This window comes from Microplitis mediator, chromosome 2, assembly GCF_029852145.1.
Source record: "Microplitis mediator isolate UGA2020A chromosome 2, iyMicMedi2.1, whole genome shotgun sequence".
In the NCBI taxonomy this organism is placed as follows: Eukaryota; Metazoa; Arthropoda; class Insecta; order Hymenoptera; family Braconidae; genus Microplitis; species Microplitis mediator.
Window position 1 is genome coordinate 17,358,793 of NC_079970.1, and position 23,658 is coordinate 17,382,450.

Consider the following 23,658-nt stretch of genomic DNA (forward strand, 5'->3'; position numbering starts at 1 on the left):
ATAGGTCCTGATATGGCCTGATATAACCTTATAAAGTTATATATACTTTGATATACTTAAAAAAAAATCCCTGATCAGGCTTGATATAACTTGATATGACTTTATATAGTCTGATATATATATATATATAAATTGATATACCTGTGAATAAAAATCCTGATCAGACTTGATATAATTTGATAAGCCTTTATAGAGGTTAAAAATATCAAGTTACCTCAAATTGTATTCGAAAAGATGTGTCATGAAAGTTGAACACGATAGATTTTTTTATACAGAATAAAAATTTATTGATATTTATTTTTTACATATTTTTTTTAAATAAATTTGGTCTGATATATAGTCTGATATACTTATATCAAAGCATATATAGTCTGATATGGCCAATTTCCATATCAGGCCTGATATAGTCTGATCAGAATATTTTCTCACGGGTTGTCACACAATATACTATTGTTTCTTCCGAATAAACGAAACACATTTGTTTCTGCCCGCTGAGTGAAGGCATTCGCACTTTACGCATACGCTAATATTTGTTCACGGCATTGAGCTGAAATTATAGCTTGTTTCGACTAGCTGTACAGATTTACTGAAACTTGAAGTTTCGATCCCGGTATCATGAAAAATATAGTATGTAATTTTATTCAATCGTTTAATTGTTTCAATTAACATTGTTATTAATAAACATACATTATCATAATTCATTAATTAACGAATACCATTCAATTATTTTGACATCCTTTAATTAATATATATTCTGTTATCACTGTTATTATTATCATCACTATCAATTATGTAATCAAATTTTTATTTCATTGCAATGACTTCAACATAAATAAATATCCATTAACGCGTATTAAATAATACAATTAAATAAACAAATAATTAATTTTTTTTAATTAGTAAAAAATTAAATTCAATGCTAATATACACTGTGAAAAAACCAAGGTAAGTCCAGGCGGTGTAGGTGTTAAATTTCAACACCGAAAGCGGATTTAAAACACCGCCGCCGGTGTAAGTATTCTTTACCGTTGTTAAAAAAATTTCCCGATGTTAAAATATTTCTCGATATTGGAAATATTTTACATTATGAATATTTTTACTCATTTGATCACTACAGTGTTTTTATTAATTCGTTAAATTATTGGTGATTGAAATAGTGAGCGTAAAATTGTGTAATTCTTACATGAATTACGTATAACGTTAGTAAATATTTAAATAAGTACATTGCCAAATTGAAATTTCCTCCAAATAATATTCATTAAATTTTTATATTTTTTGATATGTAATACATTTTTTTTCTAATTTTTATACGTGGAATTTTTTTTTTTTACTCCGATTTAACACCGGTATTATAACACCACCTACACGGTAAGAAATGCATGGCGTTCAACATAATGCTGGTATGGTCTCAAGACAGATACTAAAATAGTATGTGAAATATTCCAAGACAGTATTGTAACGAGTCTAAGAAGTATGACGTTATTTACTATACTGTATAGTACTGGAGCTATTGTATTGCTCACACGTATGCATAGTAGGAATGGCGAAACAGCATGGCCCTGAGACCCATACTACAAAGCCGAGGGCACAATGTTACTAGTTTTTCCCGCCATAACTTCTGGCGTGTCAATCAATGTATACTATCGTATTACCACCAAAACTATATAGATGCCGTTAGACTAGGTTTATAGGCCAGAAACAAAGTGAATACGGCAACGCAGTATGGGCCTGACGGCCATACTGACATTGCGGCGTCCGCGACAACTATTGCCAATGTTACTATTCCCGCAATGGCTGAATCATCTATGCATACAATTTTATAACCTATAGAAATCTTCGATACCACACAGTATGGCGTTGACGCCCATACTGGCCTAGTGATATCCGCAAAATATTTCTCACCGTGTACACTGGTGTTGTTTCATTTTAACACCACGTGGTGCTAAGTTGAGTCCATGTTTAACACCGCTCTTTTAACAGTGTGTAGTTAATTATGCCCGTAATTTAATACTCTAAATTACTTTTGTAAAATTAAATGTTTATCTTTATTATTGAGTAATTTTAAGCTTTTACGTTCTCTTACTCTTTACTTTAATCCTCTTTCACGTTCACAGTTCCTCACCCCATCTTTTCTCTCGTATAAAGGTCATTTCTCGTCGTTTCCGCCCTGAGGACATATAACCGAACCACACGATGAACACAGAGAACGTCGTTCTGGATACCAACAGCGTGTCCAGGTCATAAAGCAGATTAATTTGCTTGTTTATACTACCGTTCAGTGCTATGCGGCGAATGAGAGGGCTCTTGCGTTAGTTATAGTAATGCAACAAGATAGAAATATATATATATATATATATATATATATATATATATTTTTTAATTTATATTTACAACAAACTTGTTATGCTATTTCTATTAATGTTTGGATTATTCTCTATCCGCTAAAAAATTAAAATAAAAGAAGTTTTACTTTTGAATGCATGGACTTGTATACAAAAAAATATAAAAAAAACGACATAAGTTGAATAAAAGATCAGTTAAATGTGGTTAGTATGATGTAAGAGTTGAATGAAAAAAAAAAGATTGCATACACACGAGCTTTAAAGTTTAAAAAGGGTAGATTGAATGAATTCAACTGAAATGGGAATATCAGACGGAAAGAAATGAGATATTTTCATTCGGCGGGGGTTAAGAACTTTAATTTGAAGCTTCCTCTTCAAGTACTTTCTTTTAATTTTTTTTTTATGTCTGGTAAAGTTTAATGAAGTGCGCGCCGACCATTTTTTTTTTTTTTTTTTTTTCATAATTAAATAATACTACGATGTACTTTCTGGCTAAATAAAAATATATTTAAATAAATATCAAAATATAACTAATGAAAGAAAATGTTGACTAAAATTAATTATTTTAACATAGTTGAGACCCAGAACTATTTATCAACTATTTAAAAGGTTAACTTTACTGCAAGAAAGATTTTAGTATACAAACGTCTTAAGACGAGCAGAGAATTTTAAGTTCTTGAAATTTGAATTTTTTTTTTTTTTAGTTTAAGTTGATAGTTTAACACTTTACGTCTAATGAATGGATTTTTTTTCAATGTCAGATAACTTTTTACATATTTTCAGAATATTAAATATTAAAATATAATAATGAATTCGTAAGCAGTGAAGTTTAGAAAATAATCTATTTTACATATTCGTAGGAATAATATTTGATAAGCTATCGAGGTTAACTTAAGAAATTTTATTCTTCAAATATTAAGATCACGATGTGTCCAAATCAAGGGGTCACCTCAGTGTGTGCGCTTTGAAAATTTCGATATAAAAGAATATCAATAAAAACGAGTCTACTCGAATATCATTTCTTTTTCTTTTATTTAATATTGATTACCCGTGTAAAAAAAATTTTTGTTCATAATGAATTTAGGTCTGAATTTCATGACGAAACTCAGAACGTGACACAAATATGACTTTCATCATGAATTTACTCCAACTTTTCGTCTAGTAAATCGGTACTATTTATAAAATTAATTTATTACGTCTTTGAATTGGACTTGGGATGACTTCGACAGAAACTTGACTGATTTTTTACTGGATTAAACCTTTTGTCAAATTTATCGATTCAGAAATTACCAATAAACTTCTTCTATCAAGTACTTGATTAACGTAAATCAGTTTCGATTGTAAAATTAATTTAGTGAATAAACTTCGGATCACGGATTTAAATTTTACTGAGTCATAATTTTGACATGATTAAAGTTGATGATACAAATTCATGATGAAAGTCATATTTGTGTCACGATCTGAGTTTCGAGATAAAATTTATATTAAAATTCATTATGAACAATAATTTTTTTACACAGATAGGAGCTTTATAATAGTTTAGAAGGCAAAAATATTATTTTTGAATTTTTTTTTATACTCAAAAACTTTTTTTTTCTTGTATTTTATGGATTCTGGGTGACTGGCAAGTGACATAACTTTTTAAAAAGCCGTTTAGAATAAAAAAATTTTTAATCGAATGAGTGCAGCTTCGACTCAGCGTATGTGTTCACATATTTTTTTTTTTATAAAATGGCAAACGTCCGAAGTCGATGCATTCATTTTTTAGCGAAAAAATGATGTACAATAATTTTTATTTTTTTCTAAAAGAAGTTTAAATAAAAAATAAAAACTCTCACGCTCAGACTTAGATACATATTTTAGGATCATAATAAAATTTTCAGATTAATCGTATAATTAGAATGTGAGATATGCGTGCTGCTAATTTTCCAGAAAGGGCTTTTTAAAACACATTATTTTTAATATGAAAAAAAAAATATTTAAATCATTGAATCTATTTAAATACTCTTTGTTTAATGAATATGAATTAAGATATGATTAAAATTATCCTAGTTCTCGTTTTATTCACTTTCTTTCAAACTTGCTATGGAAGCGCGCACAGTGGGGTGACCCTTTAATTGTAATGCTTCCTTAGATCTCACCACCACTCTTCTTTTAAAGAATAAAATTACATAATGTGAGGATTTCAATAACCATAAATAAAATGAAAAAATTAAACTTTTACAAAAGATATTTTGCAGAACAGATTAAATTATTATTCAACTTATAGTCGGTGAAAAAATATGATTCTGTCAGTTATTTCATTGTATCATTTTATGACAATTAGCGTCCGCATCAGTGAGCCAAAAATGTAAAGAAATATTAACCGAGTTTTGAGTTATTAAACTAAAAACCCACATAATTACAATTTTTTTCAACTATTTATCATTTTATTAACTGAGTAAGCAATTAAAGTCATAAACAAAAATAAAAAAAAAAAAAAAACTTCAAAAACAATTAAAAGATGAGAGAAATAAAAGTTAAACTTGAGAAATTTTCAAAGTTAAAGCAATTTATTTTTCTTCACTCGAAACTCGTTAACTTGTACACGGGAGTCGAGAGAATTGCATGGTACTTCAATGCCATTGTTAAATGAACCGCTTTCACATTGTTACTTATAATAAATCAGTAAGAAGCCTCATTAGTGATCTTAGAAGCCAATACTGTATAGGAAGTACATATACATACCAATACCATAGTTCTATCTGTTTCCTGGTGTCAAGTTATATTACTGTAACATACACCCGCGAACGTCATGGTACAAGAGTCACGTGACAATGTGATGTCAGTAAATTTATGGGTCGTGACTCCGGTTCTATTGCGTTTATATGCAACCAACTAAAATATATCAAAAGAGTTCATGTTCATGTTCATGCCCCGACATTTATCCTCTATATAACGCAATATAACTCTCGTATATAGTCCTGCCGATACTACTTCATAATAATTAATATTGAGTATCGAAAATCGAGTCTTGTAACTCTATATGGAAGCGTAAGAGCAAATTGTCAAATCCATTAGTCACTAATAATGTTATAAAACATTTAATATTTTACCACAAAACATTAAATTTATTTATAAAATGAAAATAGCACGTAACTATTATTTATAACTTAAGGGGTTAGGGGTAGTCAGAATTTTCAAAAAATCGATTTTTTTTTTTTTGCATTTTCTTAAAGTATAATATTTTAAAAATATTGTGTGAAAATTTGAAGTGAATCCGACAAATTCTTTTCGAGTTATTTAACAATGACCAAAGGACGCTCGGGTGCTACGTGGCATTCGAGAGCAGGTAGCTAGAAACAGCTGCAAGCAACCGACCTTTCGGGTTTCATTGTCATGAATATCTCCCCATTTTAATGTATTTATTATTATTATATATATATATATATATATATATATATATATATATATATATATATATATATATATATATATATAGGATATATAAATATATATATCCTTCTATATATATATATATCCTTCTACATATATTCACAATTTGTAGGTAGTACAAGAACTGAAAAATAATTTTTGGTTGCCAGTATACCTGTAGTCGTTGCACTGATCAGTCGATAGTTTTGTGATAAATTATTTCTCAAGTGAATTAAATTATTAACCATGGGACGTGATTCTAGAAAGGTTTCAAGAGAACTTCGGAGTTCTGAAAAAATTAATAAGTCGCGTTCAGTCAAAAGAAAGAATGTTTTTAATCCGAAAACAGCCGAACGTGATGAAAGTATTCAGAGTACATCTTCTAAAAAATTAAAACAAAACACTGAAGATGATGTACCTGAAGACAGCAGTACTGAATTTCGAATAATAAATTTTATTCAGGTATTCACTGCAATTTCTGCTCTTATAAAATGTAAAAAATGTGATGGAAATGTAGTGTTTCAAACAGCAAGTACACGTGGGCTGGGATTCAAAATTGTAGTTGCATGTAATAACTGTGGAAATGAATATATTCCTTCCTGTTGAAAATATGAAATCTGCTATAATGGCAACCTTTTATCACTACGGCTCGAGTGATGAAAAACCGAATCATGATATGTGTCCAAAAGGCGAAGAATCTTGGTGCTCTTACCAGCGCGCTGAAGCAAGAGGAGAGCTTGATACCTTTTCTCACGATTATTCTCCTTTACCTTCTGATGTTTTAAAAGCTATCAAGCCTATATACGAAGATCTTAGTAATGAAAATTTACTTTCAAGATGTGTAGGTGGATTCAATCAGAATAATAATGAAAGCTTTAACCAACTAGTATGGAAAATATGCCCAAAAACGGTAAATACTAGTTTTACTATCGTACAAATAGCTGCATACGTTGCTATGTGTATATTTAATGAGGGTATAAATTCATTATTAGTCTTGATGAATACACTAGGACTTAATTGTGGGCCTAATTCTCATCGGTATGCAGAAAGAATGGATGCTGCACGTATCAAAGTAGCAGATAAGCGCGCTAATGATAACACCCGAGAAGGTCGATTGCAACGTAGGCACCAGCAAATCGATATTTTGGAAGCTGCTATGTCGGCTGAAGAGCTATTATATGGTCCAGGAATAGATGACTCAGTGTAAGTTATTAAATAATTCTTATAATTCGACATAAATCCATAGCAAAACTTTAAATGCGTTTTTCTCAAAACTATGTTTTCTGAACTGGTGATCACTGTAACTTAAAAACTGCTCGGTAGATTTCAATAAAATTTATTGTACTTTTGAAATACATTAAAAACTCGTGCCTGATCGAAGGATTTTTTTTTTTTTCAAAAATTTCGATTTTTTTTTAACAATAAACTGTCGGTTTTTTTCTCGAAAATTTGAAAAAAATTTCCTGAGGCCGCCATTTTGTTAATTTCGAAAAAAAAAAAAAAAGCTTCGATCAGGCACAAGATTATCTATTAATAAAACTAATTTTTCTTGTCCGATTGATTTTAGATGAATCTCCAAGGACTTATGATGATCACCGCAAAGGACTTCGGGAGGAACGGGCTCTACAAAAACAGCGATAACTTTTTGAATTATTAATTTTTTTTTTTGAAATTTTCGTGAAGTCAAATCGAAACGTGTTCTAATAAAGCTATGTTTTTATTTTTGTCAAATAAAGTAATTAACTACAAAAAAAAAATTATTGAAAATCATCATTTTTTCATACCCCTGAGTACCCCTAACCCCTTAATCAATTAATGTAAAGTTTAGAAAATCCAAAATTGCACATCTCAAATGCTCATGTCATAATAAGTTTTATAAATTATTGCGTTGAAAATTATAATTTATATATTTAAATACGAATATTATTACGGTCGATTTTGTCAAGCAAATGGAAAAAATTTTGTTATTATATAAAAATAAGGAATGTCACAAACATTATCATTTACATGTACACAAATATTCTTTAGGTTTCTCCATAAGTTGGTAAATCTGTCGTATTATTAATTTTTTTTTTTTTTTTATTTAAAGTCGCTTTCTATCTGCCGGGGTCATTAGCAATTATAAACTGTTGGAAGTGGTACGTTGGAGCTTGGGGATTTTTGTAAGGTCAACGTTAGGCCGAATCTCAGAGAACTGATTTTTTCGGCTAACACTGAGATTCAAACCCACACGGAAAAAAATAATCGATAGCAGCTACCGATTGGCGATCGGTAGTCGTTACCGATTATTTCGGTAGCTCTTACCGATTTTTTGTCGGTAGCTGTTACCGATTATTTTGGTAGCTCTTACCGATTAATTCGGTAGCTATTAAGTTATTTTAAGGTCCAAATCTTCACTATCAACTCTTTTTATACTAAATACATAACAAAAAGTTTTAAAACATAAAACGAGCGAGAAACATACATTGAGTTTTGTTGGGGGCCCATTTTGCCCAACTTTTCAGGATTTTTTAATTTTGATAGACACAGCAAATTAACACCAAAAACTCAGGAGAAGGAAAAAACAGTGAAACAAACTGAAAAACTTACATTATAAAAATTTTTTGAGGGGGGCCCATTTTGCCTCACATTTTAGAATTTTTTATTTTTAATGGACATAATAAATTAATAATAAATGCTTGGCAAGGGAGTAAAAAAACGTAAAACAAGTAAAAAAAACTGACGATTTATAAATTTTTTTTCTTAGGGGGCCTATTCCCCCCCCCTCTTCCCCTATATTGAATTTTTTTCTAGTTGACGATAAAAACATAAAAAAATCATTTTTTTCGTAATTTTCGGCAGGTCCATTTTGTCCCAGGTGTCATGCGTAGGGCTAAAAAAGCGGAAATACATTAATTTATTTTCACGTTGACAATAAAAATATAAAAAAATCATCTTTTCGTAATTTTGAACTGATCCATTTTGCCCCAGGTGTGACTTGTAGGGCCAAAAATGCGCATGTAAATCAGATTTATAGTAATTAACTGAAAATTTTTTTTTTAATCAAAATTTTAGAGGGGCCTCTTTGCCCCACCTTTCCCTATCCCTCAAAAATAGTTTTTTTTGCTCACTGAAATTGTTCAGTAAAACCGAAATAATCGGTAACAGCTACCGATTATTTCGATATCGAGTATCGATTACCAATCGGTAGGTGCAACCGAAATAATCGGTATCAGGTACCGAAATAATCGGTAATAGCTACCGATTACTTTTCGGTAGCCGTTACCGATTAGTTCGGTAACAGTTACCGAAATTATCGGTATCTGCTACCGGAATAATCGGTAACTGCTACCGAAATAATCGGTAGCTGTTACCGAAAATTAATCGGTAGCTGCTACCGATTATTTTTTTCCGTGCACGCCTGGCCAGTTATCAAGTTCGAGCGGTAAGTCTATTCTTACCCCTCGACAATGGTGACCGGATGTTGTTAATTTTTGAAACCATGAAAGATTTTTTTTATAAAATTACATTTTTTTTAACACCACTTAACACCGGAATAAATTTCAACAACGCTACCGCTGTTAAAATAACACCGGTAACCTTAACACCGAGGTAGCGTGAATTTACAGCGGTTTTTTTTACAGTGTACGTTTATATATTTTATATATTAAATGGCAAGGATTTCTGTGTATGTTTAAAGTTTATCGTTAAAACATTGTGTAGTAAATATAGAGTACACTTCATTATTTTATGAATAAGGTGTGCAATGTTTTACGACTTAAGTGAAATTAGCCGATACTTAATAAAAACACTCTTTAATGTTCTTTACTGAAAGACTGGTAACATCGCTTGGATATCTGTCTTTCATTTTCATTGAAAGTTAAATATCTCTTAAAACATTTAACTCATTTGATGATTCATTTTTATTGCCAATATAACTTAATCAGTTAAATAGTTAAATTATTTTTATTCCACGTCACTAATTCGCCCTTTTGGCTTTAGTCACTAAGTTTGAAACCAAAATAGCGTATAATTTTTCTTTTAATTGCTAATCATACTGTAGACTTGATCCAAAGCTGAAAATTGGAGAAAAAATTTTGGAAACTAAAAAGGCCTATAATTTAAACTCTATGCCCTTTTCGATTGCAAAATTTTTTTTTCAATTTTCGGCTATAAAATAAGTCTACAAAACGATTGGCATTGAAAAAAAAATTATACATTTCATCGGCTTCAGAGAGTTTTCTAAAGCCAAAAGTGCATATAAAAATATGTCTTTTTGGAATTAGTGACGCGATTTGAAGTAAATATTAAATATCTATTTGATTTGTTGGTTAAAAGAGAAAACTTTAAGTATTTTAAAATTCGTAAGTAGATGATATTTATTATAAACTAGCGTCCAATGCGATAGTGGAAAATCAAACATGGAAAAATTTTCGAGTGCAGTTCAAAGTTTGCGTAGCAGAGCGAACGATTTCAGTATTGTACGGTTCGTTGGGCAATGAGTAGTATAAACCTATAGAGCATACTAGAGCAGACGGCCGGACGGCACTCGAAGAAAGAACAAGCTTTTCGGTCAAGTGAGCATCCATTTGACCGTTGGTTTATTTTTCATTAATTCGATAAAGTTATTAACTTATACGTATTTAGCTCACTCATCTGTAAAATCATATATTTTTTTGTTAAATCCAAATGTATTTAATTAGTTATAAATGAAGATATCGATTTGATACTATACGCAAAATCATATTGAGTGACTGAATAATTTAATATATCTGCAACATACAACTAATTATAATTACTTTTGTTAATGTAAATAAAAAAAAAAAAAACTTTTTAATTACATTATTATGTAATTATTCTACCGTAAATTTAATTACAAATATAAATAGATAAACTCAAATTAATTTCCTTCATTAAATGTTTTCGTTTCTATTTTATGTAATAAAGTTTTAGGAGAGTATAAATGAACAAAGAGTTAAATTAAAAGTATATACTTAAGAGATTTTAAATTAAATTAGTGTGACTCTTCATTTGGAGAAGGAAATTTAGCTTGACATTGTGATTCGTTCAATTCAAGTTATAAACAGTACTCTCTATTTTCTATGTATATATATATATTTATATAAACTAGTTATATAGTTTTGGTAACAGCAAAATCAGAGAGATCAACTACCAACTTCTATTACGTGTAGTTATTACTGATTCTTGACTTATACTCATACGTTAAATTTGTTCCGAGTTGAATTTATGTGTTATAGAATTTGAGGCAAAGTTAATTAGCAACATTTAATGTTACCTTTGATAACTTTTCTAAGGCTTCAAATGAATTTAAGCTCACGTAATATTGGTTACGTCTTATAAATTAAAGCGAGTTTGCATTATATTATCATTTTAGAAAGTAAAACAATATAATCGTTGCATTATATAATAATTAAATTATGAAATAAATTACAGTAATAAATTGAAAGATCTGTAAAAAGCATTAGAATAAAGATAATAAGAAAACTTGTTATCTGTGGTTGATGAAAAATAGAAATTCTATTGAGGAGTATCTGCGACTTGGATCACCAGATTCCTTTTAGCATTAAACTTTTTTTCATTTCTTATTATTTTTTTACTTTTTTTCTTCAATTCTGCGTCTGATTCACATTCTCCAGTACTTCATCGCGCCGGGATGCAACCAACTCCTGTCGAGGCGTCTGAAAACCCCGGATATTTATTCCAGTCGCGTTTTCAACACCACCCTCTCCCACGTGTACCGACACCATTACATTACAGCAGACGATTTTGTCCTACGAGCATTTGCTGCGGAGTTACTGTAGATGAAAAAAATATATATAAATTTTTTTGTGCATAGTGTTGATGGATTCTTGCGTTTTGTGATATTTATATTCTTTTTTTTTTTTTTTTTTTTTTTTTTCATTCAGTTAGGCGCTATAACTGATAATGTTGTTTCAGGATTCTATTTCACTGCATCGTGTTACAAAGTCCAGCTCGAGAATATATCAAAGTTTGTTGATGGAATATAAATCCTCGTTTCGTGAATGCTAAAGTATGTTGCAATAAAAAAAAAAAAAAAAAAACATTAAAAGATGAAAAAAAATGTAATGGAAAATAGAAGTTATATTTAACTCGGAAGATTACTGAGTATAAAGTAATTTACTATAAAAAAGAAAAAATAATATTCTGTTACGTAAAGATAATTTTTAAATAAAAAGTTTCATGCAACTTAAACTAATACTTTTAGAGCCATTTATGGTGAATATTTACTTTAGGTCAAAGTAAAGCTGTTGAGAAAATAATTGAATGTGAGCATGAGGATTTAAACTTAATTACTCTTTTAGGCTCTGATCACACGGAAGTAATCTAGAATTATAATTACCACAAAAAAAAAAAATCAAAATAATTTCTAATACGTATGCTTAAAAAAAAAATAACATGTTTTTGAATAAAATGCATTATGAATAAGATGTATGTTGAGTTATAAATATATAGGGCACGTCAGAGCTTGACGGGGCACCTGAGGGAGTAAAAAAAAACGTCAAAAATGTTATTCCAGTGGAATAAATTTACTCGAGCGACGTCAGAACTAAATGAAAAAATTATTTTTTAATAATTTATATTTCTAGAGATTTTATGATACAGTATGGCTGAAAAAGTTTTTTCGAGAAAGTCCTTGTATGCTAGAAAAACATATTTAATTTTAAGTCAAATTCGTTGAACTGAAATCCTAAGCTTATGCGTTATCTGAGGTTATTATGCGTTAGTCCGTTCAATGTATCTGTATACGAAACATGAAATAATTAAGCGCAAAAAATCAATGTTCTGAAAAATTTATTGATTAGCTTTTTTACCATACCTGCACCGAAAGTGTAAATTCCTGCCCTGTTTAAAGGGAAGAAAGTCGTTCTTCTCTTTCTTGGGAAAACAAATCATAAAAAAAGTGCATGCGCCATTCTTCCTACAATACAGAGACAAAAAACTAAACTTTTGGGTGCAGATCTGATAAAAACTCGTATACACACCACGGAGGAAAGTAGGAAATCCCAATCTGAGTGTTTGCCACCTTTTGCCTTCAGTTAAGTAATTATACATTCGCTTTGGAATGTCCTACTTTCATCCCTCGATGTGGAACATACTATCAAGATAAAATAAAATAATAATCGAATTTTTCCCCAAATTTTAATTTTTTATTTTTGGAGCAATTTGATTACTAATACATGGCAGGAGATTAGAAAAAGTAAAAAGAGTAAAAAAATCGAATATTAAAACTTTCTTTTTGGGGGGGGGGAGGGTACATTTTGCCCCAAATTTAAAGATTTTGAATTTTCAACAGACGCGGCATATTAAGACTAAACACATGGTAAGGAGCTAGAAAGAAGTTAAACAAGTGAAAACCACTGAGAATATAAGCCTGTTTTCCTTCAGGGGCCCATTTTGCCCACCCCCTTCCCCAATATGTAGAAAACAAATTTCCTCTCATTTTGTTGAATGATTTGAGTAGAGATACATTGGCTGCATTCTAGTTTACGAAGTTCAAGTAAATCTGACTAAGTTTGTAGCAAATGCTAATTGGATGTTAAAACGTAATTCGTATCTCTCGATCTGAATAAACGGTTTATTTTATTTTTTCTGTTTGTAATTGTGGTATTATTTATGAAATAATGGTGTTTTTGAAATTATAAGTACGTATTTTTTACTATATTATAGAAATAATTCCTTTATATAACAGAACCGTTCCTATGCTTGTACATTCAGGAGATTTTTCAATATTTTCAACACGAAAAATTCAGAGAAAAATTTCTATGCAGACAGTCACATAGGGACAGTGTGGAATTATAATAAAAATTAACGATAACGTAGAAAGTTCACATATACATCGAATGGAATTTACTATGCACATATAGTAATTTTAATAAAGCAATATGTTAAATTTTTTTTGGAAAAATTTTATTGGCTATATTACAAAATTGATTATGCTAATTTAGAATATTCAGTAAAATATTCGTACAAATTTAAATGAAAATGATACTATTTTAAAAAGTATGATTAAAGGAAAGTAGGTAGAGATACTTGCTTGTGCATTAATATGTTAGTTGATTTACATTCGAACATACTAGTGCTAGAATTAATAAAAAGAGCCGAAAATCTACGAACAAATTTGAATTCGAACTTTTTATAAAATTACTATGTTGTGCAAGGCAAAGCTCTAGAAGAGTTTTAACTTTCAAGTTTAAGTGGATAAATTTCCTACTGTAAGTACATTTTTTCCGTTATTTTTCATTTCAAGTGTTGAAACAAACTTTATTTAATAAAGTAATGGATTATTCGGTTAATCTTAAATATTACTAAGTAGTATTTTTAAAAATACTATATTTTGATTTTAGTTTAATTTTAGTTCAATGAAAATCGCACTTAAATAAGTTGTATAATTCTTTACAATATTGTCCTATGATCACCTAAAATTTTTAGGTAATTTTTACTATAAAATTTTCTACGTGAGTAGAAATGTTTCCCATGACGCACAGAAATCATTGCTAAATCCAATCGAAAGGCAATATAGAAATAATTATCCCATTAGAAATTTTTCCTTCACAGAAAAAACAGATATCTTGAGTCAAGAAAATATTTTTGAAGACAAACGTTTTCGGGAACCAAGTCAAGATTTTCTTGAGCCAAGAGAATTCGTCTTGGTTGGAGAAGATTTCTACTTTATCTGAGAAAATTTAGGTCTCCAAAAAAATTTTCTTGAATCAAGAATATTTACCTTCAGTCGAGAATTTTTTTTTTTGTGTGTTGATATTGTAAAAGATTAGATGATCTTAAGTAACGAATTCTATAACCGTAAAGGGATGTTTTTTTTCTGTAACGAAATAGAAACCATTTCCATAATAATTTCTTTGTGTAATAAAATTTATTAAGCCTAATTTAATGAATAATTTGAATATACATGTAAGCTATTGCATAATCTATTAGAATAAAAACTGGCAATTTAAAATTCAAGTAGCAATTTCATCTTTTATTCAATATATATTCCTCTATATAGTGTAGTATGATATCCCACAGGTGCAAGACACGCGATACAAGATGTCTTTCGTGGCATTGGATTCCTTTCAACGTTATATCGTCCAAGTACACAGAGCTCTCGTTTTCCATTCTCCCATTCCTAAACTCACGTAAAAAAACTATGGATGAAAATAAAAACTCTAACTTTGTATATCTATATGTATTCATACACACACATATATATATACACATTTATTTATTTATTCTAAACACGTACTGGTCAACGTCGAATGAATGTCTCGTCACCCAAACGGATGAGTATAAAAGAGGAAAACTAAAACAGCGAAAAGCCTATTGTGACGTCGCAATGAGACGTCGTGGTATTTATAGACATGGATAAGAAAAATTAATAAAATTTACTACTTTATTAATGAGAATATTTTATTTATTTGTTTATTTTTTTCGGCATATCTCTCATTTTAAACTCTGGTACTTTTTTTATTTTAATATTATGCTGATGGGGAAACCATAGTTTAAGTCCCAAATGGATTCCATGGTGATGACGAGGTTGCTGTGTCTGACATTCTAAAGACATCAAGAATTTCAGTACTTAGAATTGTGCAAATCTACCCAGCTGTATCTGTGTACTTGCTATCTATCTCTCTCATGTCTCCCCGGCGAATTCTCTTAAGGTCTGGGGTTGTCTATTATAATATAGAGGTAAGGGATGTACTACGAACACGTTCATTTTAATATTATAAACGTCGTATATATTTTAATACATTAAATCGTGATAAAATTACTGACAATTACTGCTTGTAATTTATTTTAGTTCATTTAATTTTTGAAAAATTAAAAATAATATATGAGATGATTTTCATTTAATCAAGATTATTTATTATTATTTTATTCATAGCAATTTTATCACCGGATATTAAGAAAATTAAAATGATTTATTTAAAAAATTATAGCCTGAAATGATGATATAAAATGTGAAAAAAAAGTTTTTTAATTTAAGTATAATAATTTTTGTTTTTTATGAAGACTTGATTGACTTTAAATTAAAATCGTTATTGCGTAATAATTTCAATACAATTAATTGAGACAAATTGAATTTTTAATCACAACAGATATTAACGAAACATATATTCAATTAAAATAACAACGTTAAGTATATAGAACGTTGGTTTACTTTTTACATTATTTCGTTTCATTGAATTTACAGCCGAAAAAAAATAGCAGATTTTTGTTTGATACACTGTTGATGGTATATTAATTTACTATCAATATTATTCATTTGATGTCTGAAAATGTATTTGGGATTTGGTATTCAACTGTGTATTTATATTTATATCACTTCAGTGCTGAAAATATTGTAATGAATTAATTTGGAATATTTACGAATTGATTATTTCTTGTGGTACATATTGTAGATATCAAAATGAAACAATATGTGATGACAAAAAAATTAAGGATTTAAAAACAACAAACACCAAAAACGAATTAAATAATTCTGTTTTTTAATTTCCAAAATAATTATAAAATACAATTATTTATTCTATTTGTCTATAAATTTTATGATTTATCTATACCATTGTTTATGTCTATCGTTGGTAACAATATATATTTATAAATCGTTAGAATATATAGGGGAAAGCGAGGCAAAACGGGATCCTAGGGACGAAATGGGTTTACATATTTATTTTAGATATAAGCCCTTTTTTGTTAAGGGGCTCGATTTGCCCTACTCTGCATTATATTGTAACGGAAGTGAAACTTTTTTTAAACATTTTAGTATATAAAATACAAATGCTCTCTTCTAATTGAATAATTACGCGACTATTAGAGTTAAGTCAATCATATTGTATTGACATTAGAAACAGCGTACATGATATATTTTAATAAACATTATCTTCGTTGCTTTTTCTTGTAACGCTGAAAATTGTGATTTATTAATTATAAGTTACTGGATATTCAAATATACATATTTAGGATTATATATATAGGATATTCAAATATATACACAGGGAAAGGCCGGGAAAAATGAGACCGCTAAGGAAAAAATGAATTTTCGATGATTCAAATACGCTGGATTTTTTTTTCACGATTTAAAGTAATTAAACCGAACTTTCAGTTGCCACAGAAAAAAATTTTTTTCATCGGCGGGTAAAATGGACCATCCCCGAAAAAAAAGTAAAAAACGTTTTGTTTCTTTTATTTAATAAAAATGACTACAATATAATTGTTTACATCTAATCTAAATAAAAAAAAGACATTTTCAATACTGATAGTGAACATAGATGCCGAAAAAATAAAATCATTGAAGATAAATAACTGATGTAAAATTCAAATATAAGCTAAGAAAACACCGCATGTATTTTTTGTGGCCGACAATACATCATTGAGTCTACTGAAACATTTCTGAAAAAACATTTTAGGACGCTTGAAATTAATCAAAAATGATGGTAAGTGTAGTAAATGATGATTTAAAATAATGTTGGAAAATAAAAGTTTTTATCAAATTTTTGGGATGGTCCATTTTGCCCGTCCTTACCTTATTCATATATTTTTACATCATATACTTATTAGTATATTACTGAATAGTGAACTCGTTTTTATTTTAAAACTACTAAATTTAAAAGATTTTATATATAACCATTAAACCCAATGCTCGGTATACCAGAGCAGAGAAAGAGAAACCAGGTTGGTTTATCCCTTTCCTTATATCTTCTTACTCGGTGTATATATGTCCACCCATGCATAGTAAATAAAAGCTTGTACTTTGTGTTATAACTTGTAGCTTTGGCAAACAACCTGAGAGTTAACCATAATCCAGACATACAAATACTGGTACATATATATATTTATTTATTATACATGCATAACAACAAGATTTCCGTATTCGTTCTATATGTACAAATCCTGTAATTACAATGCGTTGATTACTCTACTGCATATGTCTCGTAATTACTATTCTCTCATTTACTTTAATTGTTTACACATTAAATAATTCATGCGAATGAGGAAACTAATCAATTCTTAACTCTTTGAACTTTTTAATTAAACTTAAAATTTTTTAAAAATTCTTTATTTATTCATTTGATTTCAAACTTAAAAAAAAATCTGAAAACCGCCTGACCCTGCGGGCCAGCCCTAAAACTTCCCGCTGTTTTCGAGCTCAGGGAGCTCGGAAACATTATTACTTGTAAATTTTTGAACTCTTCGAGCTCAAAAATTTGTTAGGCCGGTACAACATACCTTCACTGAAAAATTATAATTTTTGTCCAACGATATCTTTGGAACGAATGAACCGATTTGAACGTTCTTAGCGGCAATCGAAAGGACTCACCAAGATTTAGAACTGATTTGATTTTGGAGTCGATCGGTCGAGTAGTTTGTAAGTTATACGCGAAAAACAAAAAAAAATTTTAATTTCTATTCTTCGTATAACTTGTAAACTATATGACCGATTTAGCTCAAAATATAATCAATTCTAAGTTTTGGTGAGCTCTTTCGATTGCCGCTAAGAACGTTCTAATCGGTTGATTCGTTCCAAAGATATCGTCGGACAAAAAAAAGATCACACATACACACACACACACACACACACACACACACACACACACACACACACACACACACACACACACACACACACACACACACACACACACCGACGTCCATCCGGGAATAGTCAGAATAGCTTCCTAGGACCTCAAAACGTCGACATCTGATGAAAACTTGATTTTCGAAAATCGGGGTGAAAACTATATCTTCCCTTTTTTTGAAAATTTGAAATTTTCTTAGCGGGAAGTTAAAAAAGTGTCTAAATAAAGTAAAATATAATATTGTGTGAAATTTATAAAAATTAAATGAACAAATATCTTTCATTAAAGTTTTTATATTGATTACTGAGTTGAATTTTTTAGCGGCCGATAGTTATTAGTCTTATATTTATTTTTTTTTTTTTTATTTATTTTTAAGTTTATTGTAAAAATTGAAAAAAATATATACAAACATACATACACGCGTACATGTGTGTGGGCATGGATACAAATACGGTCATCAATCTAAAAAATGTTAAGACAGATTCTTTGGACCTTGAAACGTTGACATCTGTTGAAAGCAAGTTCCGAAAATCAAACTGAAATTCTTAGCTTTCCTTTATTTTTAAAATTTTTAATTGTTATTGTTGCAGGAAGTTAAAAAAAAATCGTTAAGTTTTAGCAAGTGTAAGTGTTTAATGATAAAATGGTAATAAATAGAGATTGTTGAGGATAGAGATATGTTTCAGAATAGAGACATTTTAAGCAAGGTAAAATCAACGAATAGAAATATTTAGGAATAAAGATATATAAAAATTGAAAAAATTAAGAATCACTATTTTTTACGAATACAAATTTTTGAGAAGAGAGTCATTCAAGAATTATCTTATTAAAAATAGATTTATTAACTCATAGACCTATTCAGTATAGAGATATTTACAAATGAAGAATAAAGAATACAGTTATTATCTTGCCACAAAAATAACAATAAAGTTTAACAATGTGTTTTGTGTAAAATTGTTTTTTTTTTTTAAATATTTTATACCAAATTAATTTTATATTCTTTCTCGTGATTTTTATGCTCTCACATACTTTTTATTTTACGTATAATAGTTGGAAAAATTGTAAAAAATAGTACAAAAGTTTTATAATTTTTTGAAATTAAAAAAAATATATATTTTATTGCTACTTATCTCAGAGATTAAACTTATATTCATAAAAAATCTTTTCCATGAATAATTAAAAAATAATATTACATTCATGAATAATTTTTCTAGAAAAAATTACATTAATATTTAAATAAATTAAAAAAGTTCAAAAGGTTTTATTTATGGTTGTAATACAAACACATAGTAAAAAAATATGTTAAAAAACAGACAATATATATGTATTCATGTTAATACGTGCATATGAATAAAAATAAAAAGAGCTCATATCTACATTTACGCAGTGACCGCACATATAAAAGCGTTGTCACTCATCTTCTATTATATCCAGGATTCCCTTGAGTTGACATAAAAGAAAGTCCTGCAAAAAAGGTGTGTGCAGCCTGCGTGTTTTACATTTTCGTACAAATATACACAACACATAACACACACATACACACACGTACACACGCATATAAATTTACATGATATGCATAAAAAATTCCATGTATGATTTTACGTAACATGAAATATGAAAATATTCACGCACATAGACTAAAATTGTTGAATTTTCACCGACTAAAGCTTTTGTAACTCTTTCTACTTTATTTGTTACATAGTACAGTGTTATAGTGCTACATTACTATATAACTAAAAGAGTAAAGGAATATATATATATAAATAATAGAAATGAAAACTGTGGAAAAACGTTAGTAGAAAGAGGTATTTTTCATTGAAAGTCTGGACTACTAGCAATACTACTACCTGCTGTGGCTTGTGTGCTTTCAACTGTTATTTCAACAAAAATTTTACCACTACGGCCCATACCAGAGAGCGTACTCTGTTATCACTATATATGTATACATATCTAACCGTAGTATATAGAATAAAGTAGTGCAATATAGAGTTAGGTATCCAACCAATGATATTGCTGCAATTTTTGCCACGGAACCCTTACTCAAGAATAAACGATCGAGAGAAAACTAAAGGGTTGTTTTTTTTAACACACGTATATACTATAGTTGGTTTTCGTACTATGTACACCCAGCTACCACCGCACACAAACCCTGTAAACACTTAACTCATATTATATTTTATTTTTTATTTTCATTGCGACTGAGAGCATTTAGTATGATCGTTAAATCTACGTTTGCCAGTTTTTTTATTTATTTAATTATTTTTTTATTTACTTTTACTTTAGTTATATTCCAGTTATTCTTTTAAAAATTAATTAGTTAAAAAGTATAATTAATTAACGGAAAAAACTTATTAAAGTATTATTAATAAATTTTAACTGGTTTTGAAACATTAAGATATTATTGGAAAATTTTCAACCGTTTAATTAAGCAAAAATATTATTTAAAAGCAATTAAGCTAAAAGCTTAGATAACGATCGTTGAATATACTTAGAAAGTTTGATCTGTACGTGTAATCACTTGGAGTAATGAGAAGGAATTAATAATATAACTTATGACAGTGTACTAGATTTAACTTGTGGGTGTATGCATATAGCTAGGAATATAATTATATATGTATATAGACGTATAAGAAGATTGTGACTACCTCACCTCTATTGGGGAATATAATTAAATGAGTATATAAGTAAGTAATATATTGAATGATCAATAGTTATTTTAATGAGCCCCGCAGAAAATCAGCTTCCAATTCACAATTCTCTATGATCATGAAATAACTGAAATTTCTTAACCAAGGAAACTCGGAATCAAATTTCTATGTATTATTCAATCTCATAAGTAAATTTACTTTTATCTATTAATTTTCATATCCATATATATAAAATGATAAAAAAGCATTAATTAATTGAAATTTCTTTTGTTTCCTGATTCACTTCTATTGTCGTTAATTATTCATTCATTCATTCATTCATGATTAATTTATACGTTCAATTTAATCGCGAATTAGCATCGACACTTGCCACAATTTCTAAAATTAGAGCAGATAAAAAAAATATTGAATATAAAAGAAGAAAAAAATGAAGAAAATAAAAAAAAAAGTAACTAAATTATTGAAAGCTTGCATAAATTAAATGCTAAAATATTCGTCTTATATATTTTACTATAATTTCCAGTAACTATTGTTTACTTTTTTTGTAGCAATGAGTTTGAAATATATATTTAAATCCTCGATATTGCCGTATCGAGATTATCCTCGATTGTCCGTCATACCCCTTCAACAATATTGGAAAGTAAAAACAGAAAATAATACTCGAAAAAAGTTTGTAAATAATAAAAATATAGTAGAAAAAAATTGACGATAGGGTGATGACGTTCGTTTTTTTTTTAACCGTAGAAATAACAGATAGCAGTAGAAATATTCAAATATTTTATAAGGGAGACGGAATTTTTTTCATTAAATATGTAGAGAAATATTTTATATGACGCCGAATATTAACTTCATTTTTCATCTTAGTGGTATTATTTTATTTTATTTCTTTACATACTTTTTTATAGCCTAAAACAATATCCTTAACACTTAACAAAATTTGATTTCCTCTTTTATTTCCGAAATGTTTCAAACTTTTTTGTCACGTGATGGTATGAAAAAATTTCACTACCATTTTTTAAAATATATTTATGGGAAGCATTTTTTAATTAACATAAGTACTTGGAAACTTGAAATGATTATTAATAAAATACATTTTTTTATCTTCGATTATTTAAATTATAATCATAAGTCGATGTATAAATTAAATTTATTGTATCAACAATTGTAGTTTACGGAGTAAACATAAATTACGTAAATAGTTGATTAATCTTATTATAAGAATCAACACACCGTCACAGTGTCACATCATTAATTAGAGAAATGTAGTAGTGAATGCTTTGATCTTGGAACTTTCGGGTTGAAAGCCGAAATGCCCCAGAGCCTGTGTATGCATACTGATGTTATGTCCCAAGAGAGACACATGAGAGACGATGGATGCCCGATGGTTGAACTTGATACATAACAACCCACGTGCATTTATTCAGATATACATACCTTCATGCATACATACAAACGTTTTAACATAGAATTACGTAATCTGTCATACGCAACTCGTCACACTTAATGTCACTTCTTGTTAATTGCATTCACGAATTTAATATAAGGTACACATTATTATGCTGTCATTGCTGAAATGTATATAATATAATCTACTGCTGCGTCCTACTGTGTACTTAATTTACGTTCCTATTGTTTAATTAATGATATGAAATAAACATTTCGAGAGAAACTCATTTTAAAATGAGAGCAATTTAAATAAAAAATAATTAATACATTATTAGTTTTTACAGTTTTATTAGTGAATGTAAATAAATACAAAAACAAATGTTGGAAATCCAAAAGTGCATACCTCAATCGCTCATTTTAGTTTTAATCATTACTTTTATTTTATAATATTCATCTCTCTAAACATGGATCAGTAAAAATAAGCGAATATTCACTACTTCCAAGTGCAAATCGAACCACTTATTCCAAAAAAGTGGTTCGATCGGCACTCTGAATAGTGAATATTCACTTATTTCACATCTTTATGTTTACAGAGATTAATTTTTTTTTTTTCTAATATGAATTTTTATTCAACTTATAAATTATCAATTTGATTTTTTTATTTCTTATTTTCAGTTTGACATTTTTGATTAACATTTTTTTTAATACCTTGCCTTTTTGTCTTAGATGTCACTCTTTTTTTTCAAACCTATACTGTTACGCCAGTGCTGCTGCCAGTAGTTGACGGAGAGAAAAAATGAAAAAAATAATAACAACAGTAAAAATAAAAATGACAGCTAAATTTTCTGTGAATAATCGGTTTTACGTTTGTAATTAATTACAATTAAACTAAAAGGATTTAGATAGTGATATTCATAAGGATTCTTGTGATGAAAAATAAAGACAATAAAAATAAGTTAGGACAATTAATTGTGTCATGAACAGGCACGTACATGCGTGATCAGGCCTGAACATATTTAACGCTTCAGATATGATTATGCACGAACAGACATGATCATATCTGACATCAGGCATGATCAGACATGATAATATGTGACATCAGACATCGACAGGCATGATCAGACATGATCTGGCCTGAATGTATTTAATGCTTCCGACATGATCATGCATGAACAGGCATGATCATATCTGATATCAGGTATGATCATATATGAACAGGCATGGTCATGTCTGGACATTTTTTCCTGAGTATCGCGAGTTATCATGTTTACAAAG

The 23,658-nt window shown here is 29.0% G+C and overlaps 2 protein-coding genes across 4 annotated transcripts in view; one reads left to right on the forward strand and one right to left on the reverse strand.

The window, feature by feature from the left end:
* Positions 1–23,658, reverse strand: part of LOC130663280 (kin of IRRE-like protein 2) — a 141,838-nt gene that overhangs the window by 68,872 nt on the left and 49,308 nt on the right. The gene's annotated exons all lie outside the window — the stretch shown is intronic.
* On the forward strand, positions 5,870–7,547 carry LOC130663281 (uncharacterized). Of its 2 annotated transcripts, XM_057462412.1 has the most exons (3): positions 5,870–6,666; positions 6,749–6,959; positions 7,324–7,547. In XM_057462412.1, the coding sequence occupies exons 1-3, from the start codon at positions 6,645–6,647 to the stop codon at positions 7,325–7,327; spliced, it is 237 nt and encodes a 78-aa protein (XP_057318395.1). In that variant the 5' UTR covers positions 5,870–6,644; the 3' UTR covers positions 7,328–7,547. The 2 variants fall into 2 exon arrangements, with proteins under 2 accessions (XP_057318395.1, XP_057318394.1); XM_057462411.1 differs by having other exon boundaries at positions 5,870–6,959.